The sequence below is a fragment of the Pan troglodytes genome, chromosome 2, assembly GCF_028858775.2.
Source record: "Pan troglodytes isolate AG18354 chromosome 2, NHGRI_mPanTro3-v2.0_pri, whole genome shotgun sequence".
NCBI lineage: Eukaryota > Metazoa > Chordata > Mammalia > Primates > Hominidae > Pan > Pan troglodytes.
The window spans coordinates 127,209,607-127,223,684 of record NC_086015.1 but is presented as its reverse complement, the minus strand read 5'-3'; the positions used below and the strand labels follow the sequence as shown (position 1 = coordinate 127,223,684).

At 34.2% G+C, this 14,078-nt stretch overlaps 1 protein-coding gene across 18 annotated transcripts in view; it reads left to right on the top strand.

Annotated features, from left to right (window-relative positions):
- The window catches only part of CCDC14 (coiled-coil domain containing 14), a 47,784-nt gene that overhangs the window by 19,911 nt on the left and 13,795 nt on the right, over positions 1 to 14,078 (top strand). For all 18 annotated transcript variants that reach the window (XM_063806197.1, XM_016941772.4, XM_016941771.4 and 15 more), the window contains 3 exons: positions 7,852 to 7,934; positions 10,084 to 10,302; positions 10,376 to 10,508. In XM_063806197.1, coding sequence (XP_063662267.1) covers positions 7,852 to 7,934; positions 10,084 to 10,302; positions 10,376 to 10,508 — 435 coding nt within the window. The remainder of the gene's footprint in view (positions 1 to 7,851; positions 7,935 to 10,083; positions 10,303 to 10,375; positions 10,509 to 14,078) is intronic.

Genomic DNA, 14,078 nt, shown 5'->3' with positions numbered 1-14,078 from the left:
AGATATGTTCTTTTTAGCAGAATGAAGTTTCTGGCAGTAGTTTAGGAAATTTTGTGCCACTTTGGTAATCTATTTGGAAAGAATTACCCATTATCTCCATTACAAATAAAAATTGGAATACATTGGTTCATTCAAAAGTGTTTCTCATCATTTTCAATTTTTAAAGAAGTATTTTTTTTTCCTGTTTAGGTATTTGGAAACTACATGTTTCTTTTTAACCACATCTTTTAGGACTTTCTTGGAGTTTATTGCCATCTTGTGGCTTAAAAAATAGCTAGATGCATCATTTCTATGATATTTTGGCATTTTTGGCATTTAGGCTAGACAGTTTTTAATGTGTCTTCTGATACAATTATTCAGCATTTAGCCTTCCTGGTCCCCAACCACTAAATGTCTGTAGTGCCCCGTTAATTTTGACCACCAGAAGGCCTGGCACATTTCCAAATTTCCTGGATGGGCGTTTGGTGGGTATTACCTCCAGTTAAGAGCCATTGAGCTAGAGAGTGCCAAGAATTCATGACCACCTCCTGATATTAAACTCAACTATGAGACCATTATGTAGCCACACGGAACATAAAAATGAAACGGGAGTGAATGGAAGGAGTCAAGGATGATGTTCAGGTTCTGTCTTCATAATTTAACAAATGGTAGCATAATTCTTCCAGATGGGAGCTACTAGAGGAAGAATAGATTTGTTTTATTTCATATTGTTAATGTTTTTTGAGTTAGGCAAGGTAATAGGAGAGCCTGTGAGTTAAGATTTAGACCTGCTGAGTTAGACTCTCTGGAGTACAGGAACAAGATGAAAGATGGAAATGTAGACTCGGGAATTATTCTCTGAACATGTTTTTATTGAGCTTTTTGTATAGATCTGGCACTGTTGTAGACACTGGAGACAATTTGATTGAAAGTAAGTGATCTGTTACTAGCATATAAGTAAGTGGTATATTCACCAAGAAGGTAGAGTGTGTAAACGCAGTGAAAGGTGAATTGCTGGGGAGTAACAACTTTTTAAGGAAAGAACAGAAGATTAAAATTAGGAGAGTGACATCACAAAAGTCACAGGAAGAAAACAATTTATAGGAGAGATTTTGCATAGCATTAAAATAAACTGACAACAAGAACAAAGGTAGGTCCAGAATAAATATCACAAGACAAATTACTCAAAGAACTTCAGAAAAACTTAAAACAGGGTTCCATAGTCTCAAGGAAATTAAAGATAGTAGGATCTCTTACATGCAGAAAGACTGAGATTGAGACAAAGTGCTCAAAGAAGAAGAAGAAAAAGAGAAGAAAAGTGAGTTAAGTGAACTCAGAAAAATAAAGCAAAAAAATTACAAAAATGAAAGAAACAAATGTAAAATAATTAATAAACAGACAAACTCAGGGATATTGTAGTCCACTAGAACTTAAGTATTGTGAAGCCTGAAGTTTTTTGTTTTGTTGTTTTTTGGGCTTTTAGGTTTTTTTCCCTAAGTCTTTCTGTTTTAATTGCTACTAAATTCGTAGTTCAGTGTCTCCTACTACCCTTAGCTTCTTCCTCTTCCTAAACCCTTTTAAAAATTTTTATTTTTATTATGGTAAAATATATATAATATTTACCTTTTTATTTTTAACCATTTGTAAGTGTACATTTCAGTGGCAATAAATAAATTCACAATGTTCTGTAGCGATTACCACTATCTGTGCCAAAACTTTTTCATCCCCAACATGAACTCTGTACCCATTAAACAGTAACTTTCTCTTCTTCCTTTTCTTACCTCCTCGTAAGTTCTTGTTTTTTGTTGTTTTTGTCTCTGCATTTGAGAAGGCTGAAATTTTGTCGCTTTATAGTTTGCAACTATATTTCTAGTGCTAGGAATTGTGCCTAACAGTCACTCTAACAAATATTTGTTAAATTGACTGAATGCATGGTAGATAAGCTTGAGGGAATCACACAAGTCAAAATAGAGAAAGAATGATCTAAAAGTTATTATGAAGAAGATAATACATATGAAAAAGAAAATAGATATAAATTGGTGTTCCTGAAAAAAGAGAACAGAACAAATGGATTAAAGACAATATTAAGATATTTATAAATAAAAGGGAAAATTTTCTGGTTATACCACTTTATTCTAGCCTGGGAGACAGAGCAAGACCCTATCTCTAAAAAAAAAAAAAGATCTGTGTCAGCAGATGAATAGGACATAGAAGATCTCAGAAAAACCATGCAAAACAATCAACACCAACACATATGCTGGTTAAGTTACTACACCCTAAGGATGAAAAAAGTTAATTTTTGGAGGCACTCAAAAGAAATAGAAAATTATGTATGAAGAGAAAAATTTTAGGCTATCTCCAGCCTTTCCACGGTGATTTTCGTTGCCAGGGGATCATAGAATATCATTTACAAAGTTCTGAGGGAAAGAAAGTATGCCCCGAGAATCTCTAATGTGGTCTAGCTGTCCTTTTAGTGTAAAGGCAACAGTCATATTCTCAAGTGTGCAAGAACTTAGGAAGTTTAACACCCTTGAACTCCTTTAAAAAACAAAACAAAAAACTTGAATGGCAAAGTCCAGTCAACCAAAAGATGAATTCAAACAAAAGAGTAGACAGATGTGAACATTGAATCTATACGTAAAACTAAGACAACCGTGGAAATTATGGTTATAGATCAGAATGTGTTAGTAATCTTGACAATATGAATTCCAAACTCTGCATTTTTCACATCCTATTTCCTAAATTTTAGATTACTTAGGAATAATATTTCTCGAAGTAAAGAAATATTTGCCTAGTCAGTTTTGGTTTCGCTTGTTAATTTCTTTCCATTAAAATCATGTAATCCTAAATTCAATACATAATATTTTAAAATAGTTTTTGTAATATCATCCCATTTTAAAATTCTTCTTAGATATTTGTTTTTTTGTCTCTGCATATGCTGGAGAATGTATGAATGTTATCCAGCAAATAATGATAGTTATTTCTGTTTAACAATGTGCTAGACGTTCTAACAAGTGCAGTAAGGCAAGAAGAAATAAAAGCCAGCCACATTGGAAAGGAAAGAAGTAAAACTGTTTTGTTCACAGATGACATGATAACTCTTGCAGAAGATCCTATGAAATCTACAAAAATGCTGCTAGAGTTAATAAGAAAGCTTAGCAAGGTTGCAGGATACAAGATCAATTGTATTTTTATGTGCCAGCAATGAACAATTTGAAATTAAATTTAAAATCAGTACTAGAGTAGCATCAAAAAAATATGAACAATTTAGGGATAAATTTGAAAAATATGTAAGACCCATACACTGAAAACTACAAAATATTGCTGAGAGAAATTAAAGATCAGTATAAGTGAGAGATAAACCAGATCCATAAATGTAAGACTTAAGATATCACTTCTCCCCAAATTGATGTATAGATTTTATGTAATTAAAGTAAAAACCCAAGCATGCTTTTTTAAAATATTTAATTGAAGCTGATTCTAAAGTTTACATGGAAATTTGAAGAATCTAAAGTACCCAAAACAGTATTGAGAAAGGAAAACCAAGTTGGTACTATTCAATTTCAAAACATAAAGGAATAGTATTCTAAGAGGTGTGGTGTAAAGGTGACAAATAGATCACTGAAACAGAATAGAGTCTAGAAACAAATTCACACATAGAGATAGTGTTTTGCAAAGATATCAGAGAAATTCAGTGGGGAAAGAATACTCTTTTCAATAAATAGTGCTGAAACAATGAGAGAGTCATGTTTTTAAAAAATGAACCTCAACCTTTACCTCATACAGTATACAAAATTGACTTGAAATGAATCACAGATCTTAATGTATAAACTAAAACTACAAAACCTCTGAAAGGAAACGTAAGAGAAAATCTTAGGGATTTTGGATTGGGAAAGATTTTAAAAATACAACACAAAAAATATAAATAAAAAAAATGAGTAAAGTGGACTTCATCAAAATTTAAAACTTCAGTTCTTCAAAAAACACTGTTATTAAAAATGAAGAAGCAACCAACAGACTGAGAGAAAATATTTGTAAAACATGTACCCGATATAGGACTTGTATTAGAATGTATAAAGAACTTAAGACAGTATAAATTTTTAAATATCAAGTTTAAAAATGGGCAAAATATTTGAACAGACACTTCACCAAATAAGTGGATATCAAATATGAATATCAAATAAGAATATAGAAAGATGCTTATCAGTAATGATTAGGAAAGTGAAAATTAAAACCATGACAAAATACCACTGCATACCCATTAGAATGGCTAAAATTCAAAATTAATAAATGTTGGGATGTGAAGGATTTCACAGTTAACTGATGGGAATGTAAAATAATTTGAACACTTTGGAAAAAAAGTTTGGCAGTTTCTTAGAAATTAAACATATATCTAACATATGATCCAGCCAGTCCACTCCTAGATATTTAAGAGAAGCCAAAGCATGTGTCCACACAGAAACTTGTTGATGAGTGTTCATAGGAAACAACCCAAATGTCTATCAATAGGTGAATGGATAAACAAATAGTGCTATATCCATACAGTAGAATACTACTCAACAATAAAAGGGTAAGAACTATTGATACATGCAACAGCATGGATGAATCCCAAAATTATTATGTTGAGTGAAAGAAGCCAGGCTAAAAGAGTATATATTCCATAATTCCATTTATATAAAATTCTAGAATATGCAAACTATAAATAAGTGCTTATCTGGGAAGAGAGAGTTATGAAAAGGGCTATGAGGAAACTTTAGGGATGATGAATATGTTTTTTGAAAAATTTTTAGGTTTGAGGGTACACGTGAAGGTTTGTTACATAGGTAAACACGTGTCACAGGAGGTTTGTTATACATGTTATTACATCACCCAGGTATTAAGCCCAGTACACAATAGTTATCTTTTCTGCTTTTCTCCCTCCTACCACCTTCCCCTCCCTCCTACCATCCAGACCCCAGTGTCTGTTGTTTCCTTCCTTGTGTTAATAAGTTCTTATCATTTAGCTCCCACTTATAAGTGAGAATGTGGTATTTGCTTTTGTTTCTGCGTTTGCTAAGGATGATAGCCTCCAGTTCCCTTCATGTTCTTGCAAAAAAACATGATCTCATTCTTTTTTATGGCTGCTGATGGATATCTTAATTGTGATGGTGGTTTTACTACATCATATGGCAGAAAATAAAATGACACACTTTAAATTTATGTAGTTTATAGTATGTCAGTTTTATCTCAAGCTGTCTAAAAAAAAAGAATGACTTGAATAAAAGAAATATTTGCCTAAGTAGCAGCAGTTCTTTTCCTTTTTTAAAATCCAGTATATTTAAATTTAGTACATATCTTAAAATAGCATGTGTAACATCAATTTTTAAAATATCCTTTTTTCTGTTTTTATCATGTATCATTTTAAATAGAATATTTTTTTAAAAGCCTAGCCCTGAAAGCAGGGAATGAGAGGAATGAAAGTAGCTGGTTGTACAGTTAGGTTGGAGGGAATTTTTTTAAAATATGGGAAGAGTTTTAATATGTTTCTTGGCTTAGGCACATGAACTGGCAAAGAGGGAGAAACTGCAGATACAGAAGATAAAGGGAGTGGGATAGGAGCAGAGTCCTTGATGGTCTAGGAGAAGAATGGGATCCAGGGCACAGATGAGGCTACTCATCAGACTAGATGGAAAAAATGAGGGCTAATACACATATGGATACACCCTGGGACCAAAGGATGACTGTGTTTGTCCCCAAACCACATTATTTTTAGTGAAAAAAGGAAAGTATACAATTGAGAAGAGGAGGGTAGGAATGAGAGGCTTGCAGTGAATTATTAGAAGTTTAGATTGGTTACGTTTGGGAAGAGAAGAATCTGACCAGGGACATACAAAAGGATTATAGAGGAAAGCTTCTGTTGTAAAGGGGAAACCTTTAAAGAAAATCAGAATTTTATTAAAACAAAAATAAGCTCACATTATACTGTTGTTCTGCAGCTTGCTGCTTTCACTTCATAATGTGTCTCAGAGATCTTTTCACGTCAGTACAAATGGACCTCTCGCTTTTTTTATTATCTGTGTATTAGTATTTCATATATGGATGTACCATAATTTATGTAGCATTTTAAGTGTTTCCAACTTGGCACTATTAAATAATTGCTGTTGTGAACATCCTTGTATGTATCTACAAGGTGGGAGATGCTTTTGCACATGTAAAACTGTTTCTGATGCTTGATAACCTAGAAGTAGAATAATTTTATCAGAGATTATGAACATTTTACATTTTGTTGGACATTTCAAACTGCCATCCAGAATGGTTATACTGATATAATCACATGAATTGAGTTAATTCATTTCCTGTACTATCATCAGAAAATGTTATTTCTTTTTATTTTTGTCAATTCTATGGCCAAAAAATACCTTCTTTTAAATTTGCAATTCTTCATGTTAGTGAAGATGAGCATTTTTATCATATGCTTATAGGCCATTTCTATTTCTTATGTGAACTGCTCATTCTTATCCTTTGTCACTTTTTACTAGGTTGCCTTCCTTACTGATTTGTAGGAGTTCTTTAAATGTTATGGACCCCTTGTCTATAACATATGTGCAGGTATTTTCTTTCAGGCTTTTAATTCTACAAGTTTCAAATTTTGCTATGGTTAAATCTTTCGTTCTTTTCCTTGATGCTTGCTGGATATTGAGTTTCACTTAGAAATGCCTTCCCGACTTCAAGATTATGTAGATTTCTCCCTAAAACTTGTATAGTTGGGTTTTGTTTACATATTTTATCACTTTAATCAACTCGAAATTAATATATGTGAGTGATGTGAGGTAGGGTACTATCATTTTAGAGTCAGTACCAAAAATAAATATTTTAAGGCAAAATATTTTTAGGTAAGTAATTCTGGAAAGATAATAGAGGTAACTTTTGTCCCCAGAAGTGATAACTTCTTAGAAGTAAAGAAAACACTTGCATATGTTTCTATTTGTGAAGCAGATACATATTGTGAAGTTCATTGTAACAGGGCAGACTTGTAGCCTGTTAATATTCTCGTTACTTAAGACCATTAACTTTTCCATCTAATAAAAGTATTAGAAGCATAGATTTGTGTTTCAGCATATGACAAACATCAGGCAGATAGATGTCTGATAGCAGTCAGTGCTTGTAGGTATTCTAGTTCATAGTAATGACAAATCTTTTAAAAAGTAGATGATTAACTACAGTGATGAAGATACACAGAAAGACGATGAGAAACAGCATGAGCAGATAGAAAAGGAAAGAAATAGAAAAAAAACAACAAATCACTGAAGAGACAAAAAAGAGAAATTAACACTTTCCTCATGAGGGTTTTTTTTTTTTTTTTTTTTTTTTTTTTTTTGAGGCAGAGTCTCACTCTTTCGCCAGGCTGGAATGCAGTGGTGCGGTCTCGCTCACTGCAACCTACACCTCCCAGGTTCAAGCAATTCTCCTGCCTCAGCCTCCCAAGTAGCTGGGATTACAGGCACGCGCCACCACGCCCAGCTAATTTTTGTGTTTTTAGTAGAGATGGGGTTTCGTCATGTTGGCCAGGCTAGTCTCAAACTCCTGACCTCAGGTGATCCGCCCACCTCGACCTCCCAAAGTGCTGGGATTACAGGCGTGAGCCACCATGCCTGGCCCATGATGGGAGGTTTTATGTTGTTTCAGGCAACCTTAAAAATTATCTCAGGCCTCATAATAATAGTAGTATGGTTTTGTTTTTGTTTTGTTTATTTAGTTTTTGTCTTTTGGGGATGAGATGGACTTCTGCTGTCTTAGTGGGTTTATGTTTTATCTTTTTTGATAGGCTATCACATGTATACTATTAAATTGGCTTGGTATGCTTGCATTCATAGTTCTTCATTATTTCTTTAGGCAGTTGAGAATTTTAAACCAGCAACTCAGAGAACAACAGAAAACTCAAAAACCATCTGGTGCTGTGGATTGCAACCTTGAATGTAGGTAAAAGAACTTTAAGGATTGATAAATTATTTGTGGCTCTGGAAATGTTGATAAAGAATTGAGCTTTTGTAATTACCTTGAGGGGATAAATTTAAAATATTGTAGAAACATAAGAAAATAAAAGATGCTATCACTTCCCAATAATATACACCTTTTTTTGTTTGTTTGTTTTGAAATACAGGAGTGTGTTTCCTTTTACATATCTTCTCTTCATATATAATTGATTTATTTAACAAATACTTACTGAATACCTACTGTGTGCCAGGCACAAATAGAACTATATATGTACTTTTTTAAAAATGAGATCACACTGTACATACTTTTCCACAGCTTCTGTTTATTCACTTAACATATAGTGGACACTTTTGTCTATCAAAATACATAATTATGCATCTTTCTCTTTAAGAATTACTTGGGTATTCTGCTTATCCAGGTCTACCATAATATGGTCCTTTGCTAATAGTACTTTCCCCTTTTTTCCCAGTGCGAACAACATTGCAGTGAAAATCTTTGTATATGTCTTTGTGCATATATGTCAGCTTTTTTTGTTTGTTTGTTTGTTTGTTTGTTTTGCGACGGCGTCACTCTGTGGCCCAGGCTGGAGTGCAGTGGTGCGATCGTGTCTCACTTCAACCTCTGCCTCCAAGGTTCAAGTGATTCTCTTCCCTCAGCCTCTCAAGTATCTGGGATTATAGGCGCCTGCCACCACGCCTGTCTAATTTTTGTATTTTTATTAGAGACAGGGTTTCATCATGTTGGCCAGGCTGGTCTTGAACTCCTGACCTCAAGTGATCCACTCACCTCGGCCTCCCAAGGTGTGGGATTACAGACAATGAGCCACCACGCCTGGCCAGCATTTTTGTAGGATAGATTTATAGCAGCAGAATTGTTGAGCCAAAGGGTATATACAGTTGCAATTGTGACAGATATTGCCAAATTGTCCTTAATGATCACAGAGCTTAATAAAGAAACTATAATAGTACCAGAAGAAAAGATAAGAATTTTTATTTTTTTATTTTTTTGGAGGGGAACTTTTCCTAAGCCTGACAAAGACTCAAATGCCACAGAGGAACAGATTGATAAAATATGTCCCCAGAAAACTTTTTCAGTTTCTACATAGCAAAATTATAAATACATTCAAAACATAAGCAAAATGGAGAAACAATACATGACATGATGAAGGCTTAATCTTCTTAATATATAAATATATCTTATAAATCATTAAGAAAAAAATATGATTACCCAACAGAATGAGCACTTTATAAAAGTGTTCAGTTTCACCAGAGTGATTCAGAAATTATCACTGTGTCTCCACTGTTAACCAAAGGTGAGGAAAGGGAGAGGGTAGGAGAGAGGAGGCCTAGAGGACAGGTGGGGAGATCAGTAGTTGCCACTTTAAATAGCTTCTCTTATTTATATTATCTGATCATTTATCTTATTGTTTCTTTGAGATCATTACTGTGTATAATTACTTGTTTGTTATCAGCTCTGTGAGAACAGGGACCACGTCTGTGTTGTTCATCTCTGTATATTCAGATTCTAATACAATACCTCACACATAGTAAGCATTCGCTGAGCATGTATTTGCTCAATACATGGTGCCATATACTTTTATCGCCATGAAAAAGAACGTGATAGATCTATGTGTTTGTATACAACAGTCTTATGGGAAAAAAAGGCAAAGTTAGAAATTGTGTATAGTATGTGTGTGTATGTAGTGTAATTAATACCATATGCAAAAGTGTTTTCACGAAAGATACCAAAATTAATACTGATTGTCTCTGGGGACAGAGAGGAGGAGTGGAAGGGAGATTCTTCATTGAGAATCATTGACATTCTGTGGTGTTTGAATTTTTTAACTTTGTACATGTATTATTCTTTTTAAAAGGATTATGTATTCTTTCTTTTAAAAGGGTTTAAAAAATTAATGCTTAAAATGTCAACTGGAAAAGAAAGGTATGACTTCTGCCAATCATTTTTAAAAATATATGTAGTATTTATGTAGAACTGCTCATGCAATTAATCGTTAAACAAAATTAATAAATTTCAGGCCTTTTTTTTTTTTTTTTTTTAAGAAACAGGTATTTTCCAAGTTTGTACTTTTTAGGTTTGGGAAACAACTATTTGATCCATTTTGTCTTACAGTGTTTTCTCTTCAGTCATTGAATATGTCACTGCAAAATCAATTGGAGGAGTCGCTAAAGAGCCAGGAATTACTGCAGAGTAAAAATGAAGAGCTGTTAAAAGTGATTGAAAATCAGAAAGATGAAAACAAAAAATTTAGTAGTATATTTAAAGACAAAGATCAAACTATACTTGAAAATAAACAGCAATATGATATTGAGATAACAAGAATAAAAATTGGTACGTATTTAGACAGTAGTTATGGTCACATCTTTTAAAAGGAATAAGGAAACTGAAACTTTTGCTGTTTTAGAATTGGAGGAAGCCCTAGTCAATGTGAAAAGCTCCCAGTTTAAGTTAGAAACTGCTGAAAAGGAAAACCAGATATTGGGGATAACATTACGTCAGCGTGATGCTGAGGTGACTCGACTAAGAGAATTAACCAGGTAAAATTGACTTCCTTTGAATAACTCATGCCTTTTTTATTTTTAGATGTTTTTATAAACTTCAAAATAATGTTAGACCTGTTTTCTCACCCATATCTTTTTCTCTTATTTTGCCAATGTTTTTGCTAATTTCTAATGATGTTTTCTTCTGTTCCAATTAAATTAGTTTAGAAATTTCAAACCTGGCGAAATGTTTTTTTAAAACTGTGTGATTCTGGGCAGGGGGTCCTGATGAGAAGCTGAAGACTTGTATAGCAACACCATTGAGCCCTCTGGTTCTGAAGCTAGAGAGATCTGACTGGAATCCCAGCTCTGCCACATATTAGCTGAGTAACTTTGAGCAAGCCATTTAACTTCTCTAAACCTCAGCTGTAAAGTAGGGACATGAATAGAGTTGTCATGGGAAACTAAGAAATCATTCATGAAAAGCACTTAGCATGGTAAGCCTTCATGCCATATGATCTTGGGCAAGTCAGCCTCTTTCAGCATTATTTCATCAGTTAAATGAGTGAGTTGGCAGTACCCCTTGAGATCACTTCATTCCCTAACAGTATTTTTCTAAAATAAAATTACCTCACTCAATTTTTCTATGATATTCACTTACAAAATTCAGTTTTCTTTTGAGATATTTGCTAAGAATTGGATTCTCAACTGCTTTTTAAAGTTCTAGGCGAGAAGTCAGTTATCTTAGGCCTAAAGATCTGCAGATCTGACTTTGTCTTCGAATGATCCTAGAAGTTCCAAATATAAAATAATCTTGAATATAAAATAATCTTCCTTGTGTTTCCAATGAACAGATCGATTTTGAATTTTAAACTTCCCCCCTCATTTTGAATGATAAACTTGTAGGGAAGCAAATGAAACAGTAATATATAACATTTAATTTATTAATTTAGTTTTATAAATGCATTTGAAATTATCTGTTCACATGGAAATATTGCCCTTTTTCCACGTTTATATTTCATAGGATATTTGCATTCAAACTTTTATTTAACAATGGCAAAAGCAAGACATTTTTTGTAATCATAGAATTATAATTGATTAGGTTCTAGTCAGAGGTTCTGAATATTGGCTTATACCAGTCTTATTCAAAATAAAGTAATAGAATGTCCCTTCTTATGGAAGTCTTTGTAAGGTATCCCAAGGAATGTTTCCTTTTTTCTAAGGAATAATTTTGTGGTGAGAATTTTGTTAGTGTCAAGTATTTATACTAAGAGAAACCAGTAACAAAAGGCCACATATGGTGTGATTCCATTTATACGAAATGTCCAGAATAGGCAGATTCACAGAGACACAAAGTAGATTAGTAGTTGCCAGGGGCTGGAGGAACCCAGGGGTGTAGAATGGGAAATGACTGCTAATGGGTAGTTTCATTTAGGAGTGATGCAGATGTTCTGAAATTAGATAGTGGTGACAGTTCTCAACTCTATGAATATACTAATAACCACCAAATTTTGCACTTAAAAGGAGTAGATTTTGTGGTATGTAAATTATATCTGTTGGGTGCAGGGCCTCATGCCTGTAACCCCAGCACTTTGGGAGGCCGAGGTGGGTGGATCGCCTGGGCCCAGGAGCTCGAGACCAGCCTGGGCAACACAGCAAAACCCTGTCTCTACAAAAAATACCAAAGTTAGCTGTGCGTGGTGGTGCATGCCTGTAGTCCCAGCTACTCGAGAGGCAGAAGTGGGAGGAGCCCAGGAGGTGGAAGCTGCGGTGAGCCACTATCATGCCACTGCACTCCAACCTGGGCGACAGAGTAAGACCCTGTCTCAAAAAAATAATAAATAAATATATTAAAATAATATCTCAATAAACTGTTATTTTGTAAAAGTTATATATGGTATACAGTCTGTTTAGAAAAGAAAAAGGAAGAAAAGAAAAAAATAGTGAGTCAGCATGGTCAAGTGCCATGAGAGTTTGCTTAGGAGTTACTATGAGCATCTGCTTCATTCTAAGGGGCAACTCTTAGCCCCAAGCAGAAAATCCGATGAAGCGGAGGATGTAGTTCTCTGGTAGTTTTCTTTCCTTCTCACAATCTTTTTTGTCATACTGCTAAATTCAGCTTCTTTATGGATATGAAATCACAAGCTGATATCTTTTATTTATAAAGTACTTTGATTTTTTTCAAAGTTCTGTCTTTCCTATGTCATTTTATTTGTCCTCATCTGTGGAGGGAAGATTTTAGTATCTGCATTTTCATAGATGGGCAAACTGAGGCCACACAAATTAAGTATTAGTAGAATGTTAATAACAGAGCTGGGACTAGAACTCACATCTTTTAATTTCTAGCCAGATGTTCCTCTTGCACATGGAGTGGCTTTAGCCATGGTAACAACTCCATGCCTGATTTAGCCTAAGTAAACCTTATGATTTTTTTACCTGGGAGGTAGATGGATGAATGGATGGATTCGTTTGTTTATTCAACAAACATTAATTTTGTATTATGTTCCAAATATATATGTGTGAAGCATACATAAAAATATTCAATTATTTTTAGTTGCTAAATATCCACATTGACAAGTGAAGAGCTTATTCTAGTGCTTTACTGACATATGTAGGGATACATCTTTTTTATTTATTTATTTTTTTTCTTTGAGACATAGTCTCGCTCTGTCGCCCAGGCTGGAGTGCAGTGGCGCTATCTTGGCTCACTGCAAGCTCCGCCTCCTGTGTTCACGCCATTCTCCTGCCTCAGCCTCCCCAGTAGCTGGGACTACAGGTGCCCTCTACCACGCCCAGCTATTTTTTTTTTTTTTTTTTTTTTTTTTTTTAGTAGAGACTGGGTTTCACTGTGTTAGCCAGGATGGTCTCTATCTCCTGACTTCATGATCCACCAGCCTCAGCCTCCCAAAGTGCTGGGATTACCAGCGTGAGCCACCGTGCCAGGCCTGATACGTCTTTTTTTAAGTAAATGCATTGCACATGTTGACAATACTATTCAACATATGCAATGCATTTACTAAGAAAATTGGTAACAAAAACATAAGAAAAATCTTTCAGAGTAACAGTATAACTTTTCTAGAAATTAGTAGAAATGGAAGCCCAAAGAAAAAAGGGACTTACCTGACTTTCACAGCTAGTGTCTGAACTAGGACCAGAGCCAGGATTTTGGATTCTGTCTTCAGCTTTGCTTTCTGTTTTAAAGAGGACAGCTTTTCTCTGAATAAAGATGCTCCATTATTGAGGGATTCTTCTACCTGTGTAGGAGATACTTTTGTACCTGCTCATTCTTTCAAAATAACATGCAGTCTGCCTTTTCCATTGTTTATTCAGAATGAAAAAATGTAATTGGAGCCTTTTTTTTTCCTTAACATTTATCTAACATAGAAGTATAGGAACTGAAAAAGTTCATTAATTCTTGCTTACTATTTGCCTTTATAAAAGGCCCTGTCTAGAATATTAGATACAGACTTTTGCTCTCCTTTTCGTAAGACTAAAGAATTTTCCTATCAGTTTTTTACATTTTTGTTAAGCACGTTTTTATGCTGGGCATAAATCCTGCCTCATGACTACTAGCTCACCTGTCAGATTGACTGCACTCTTATGAATGATTGTAAAAACATGATGGGA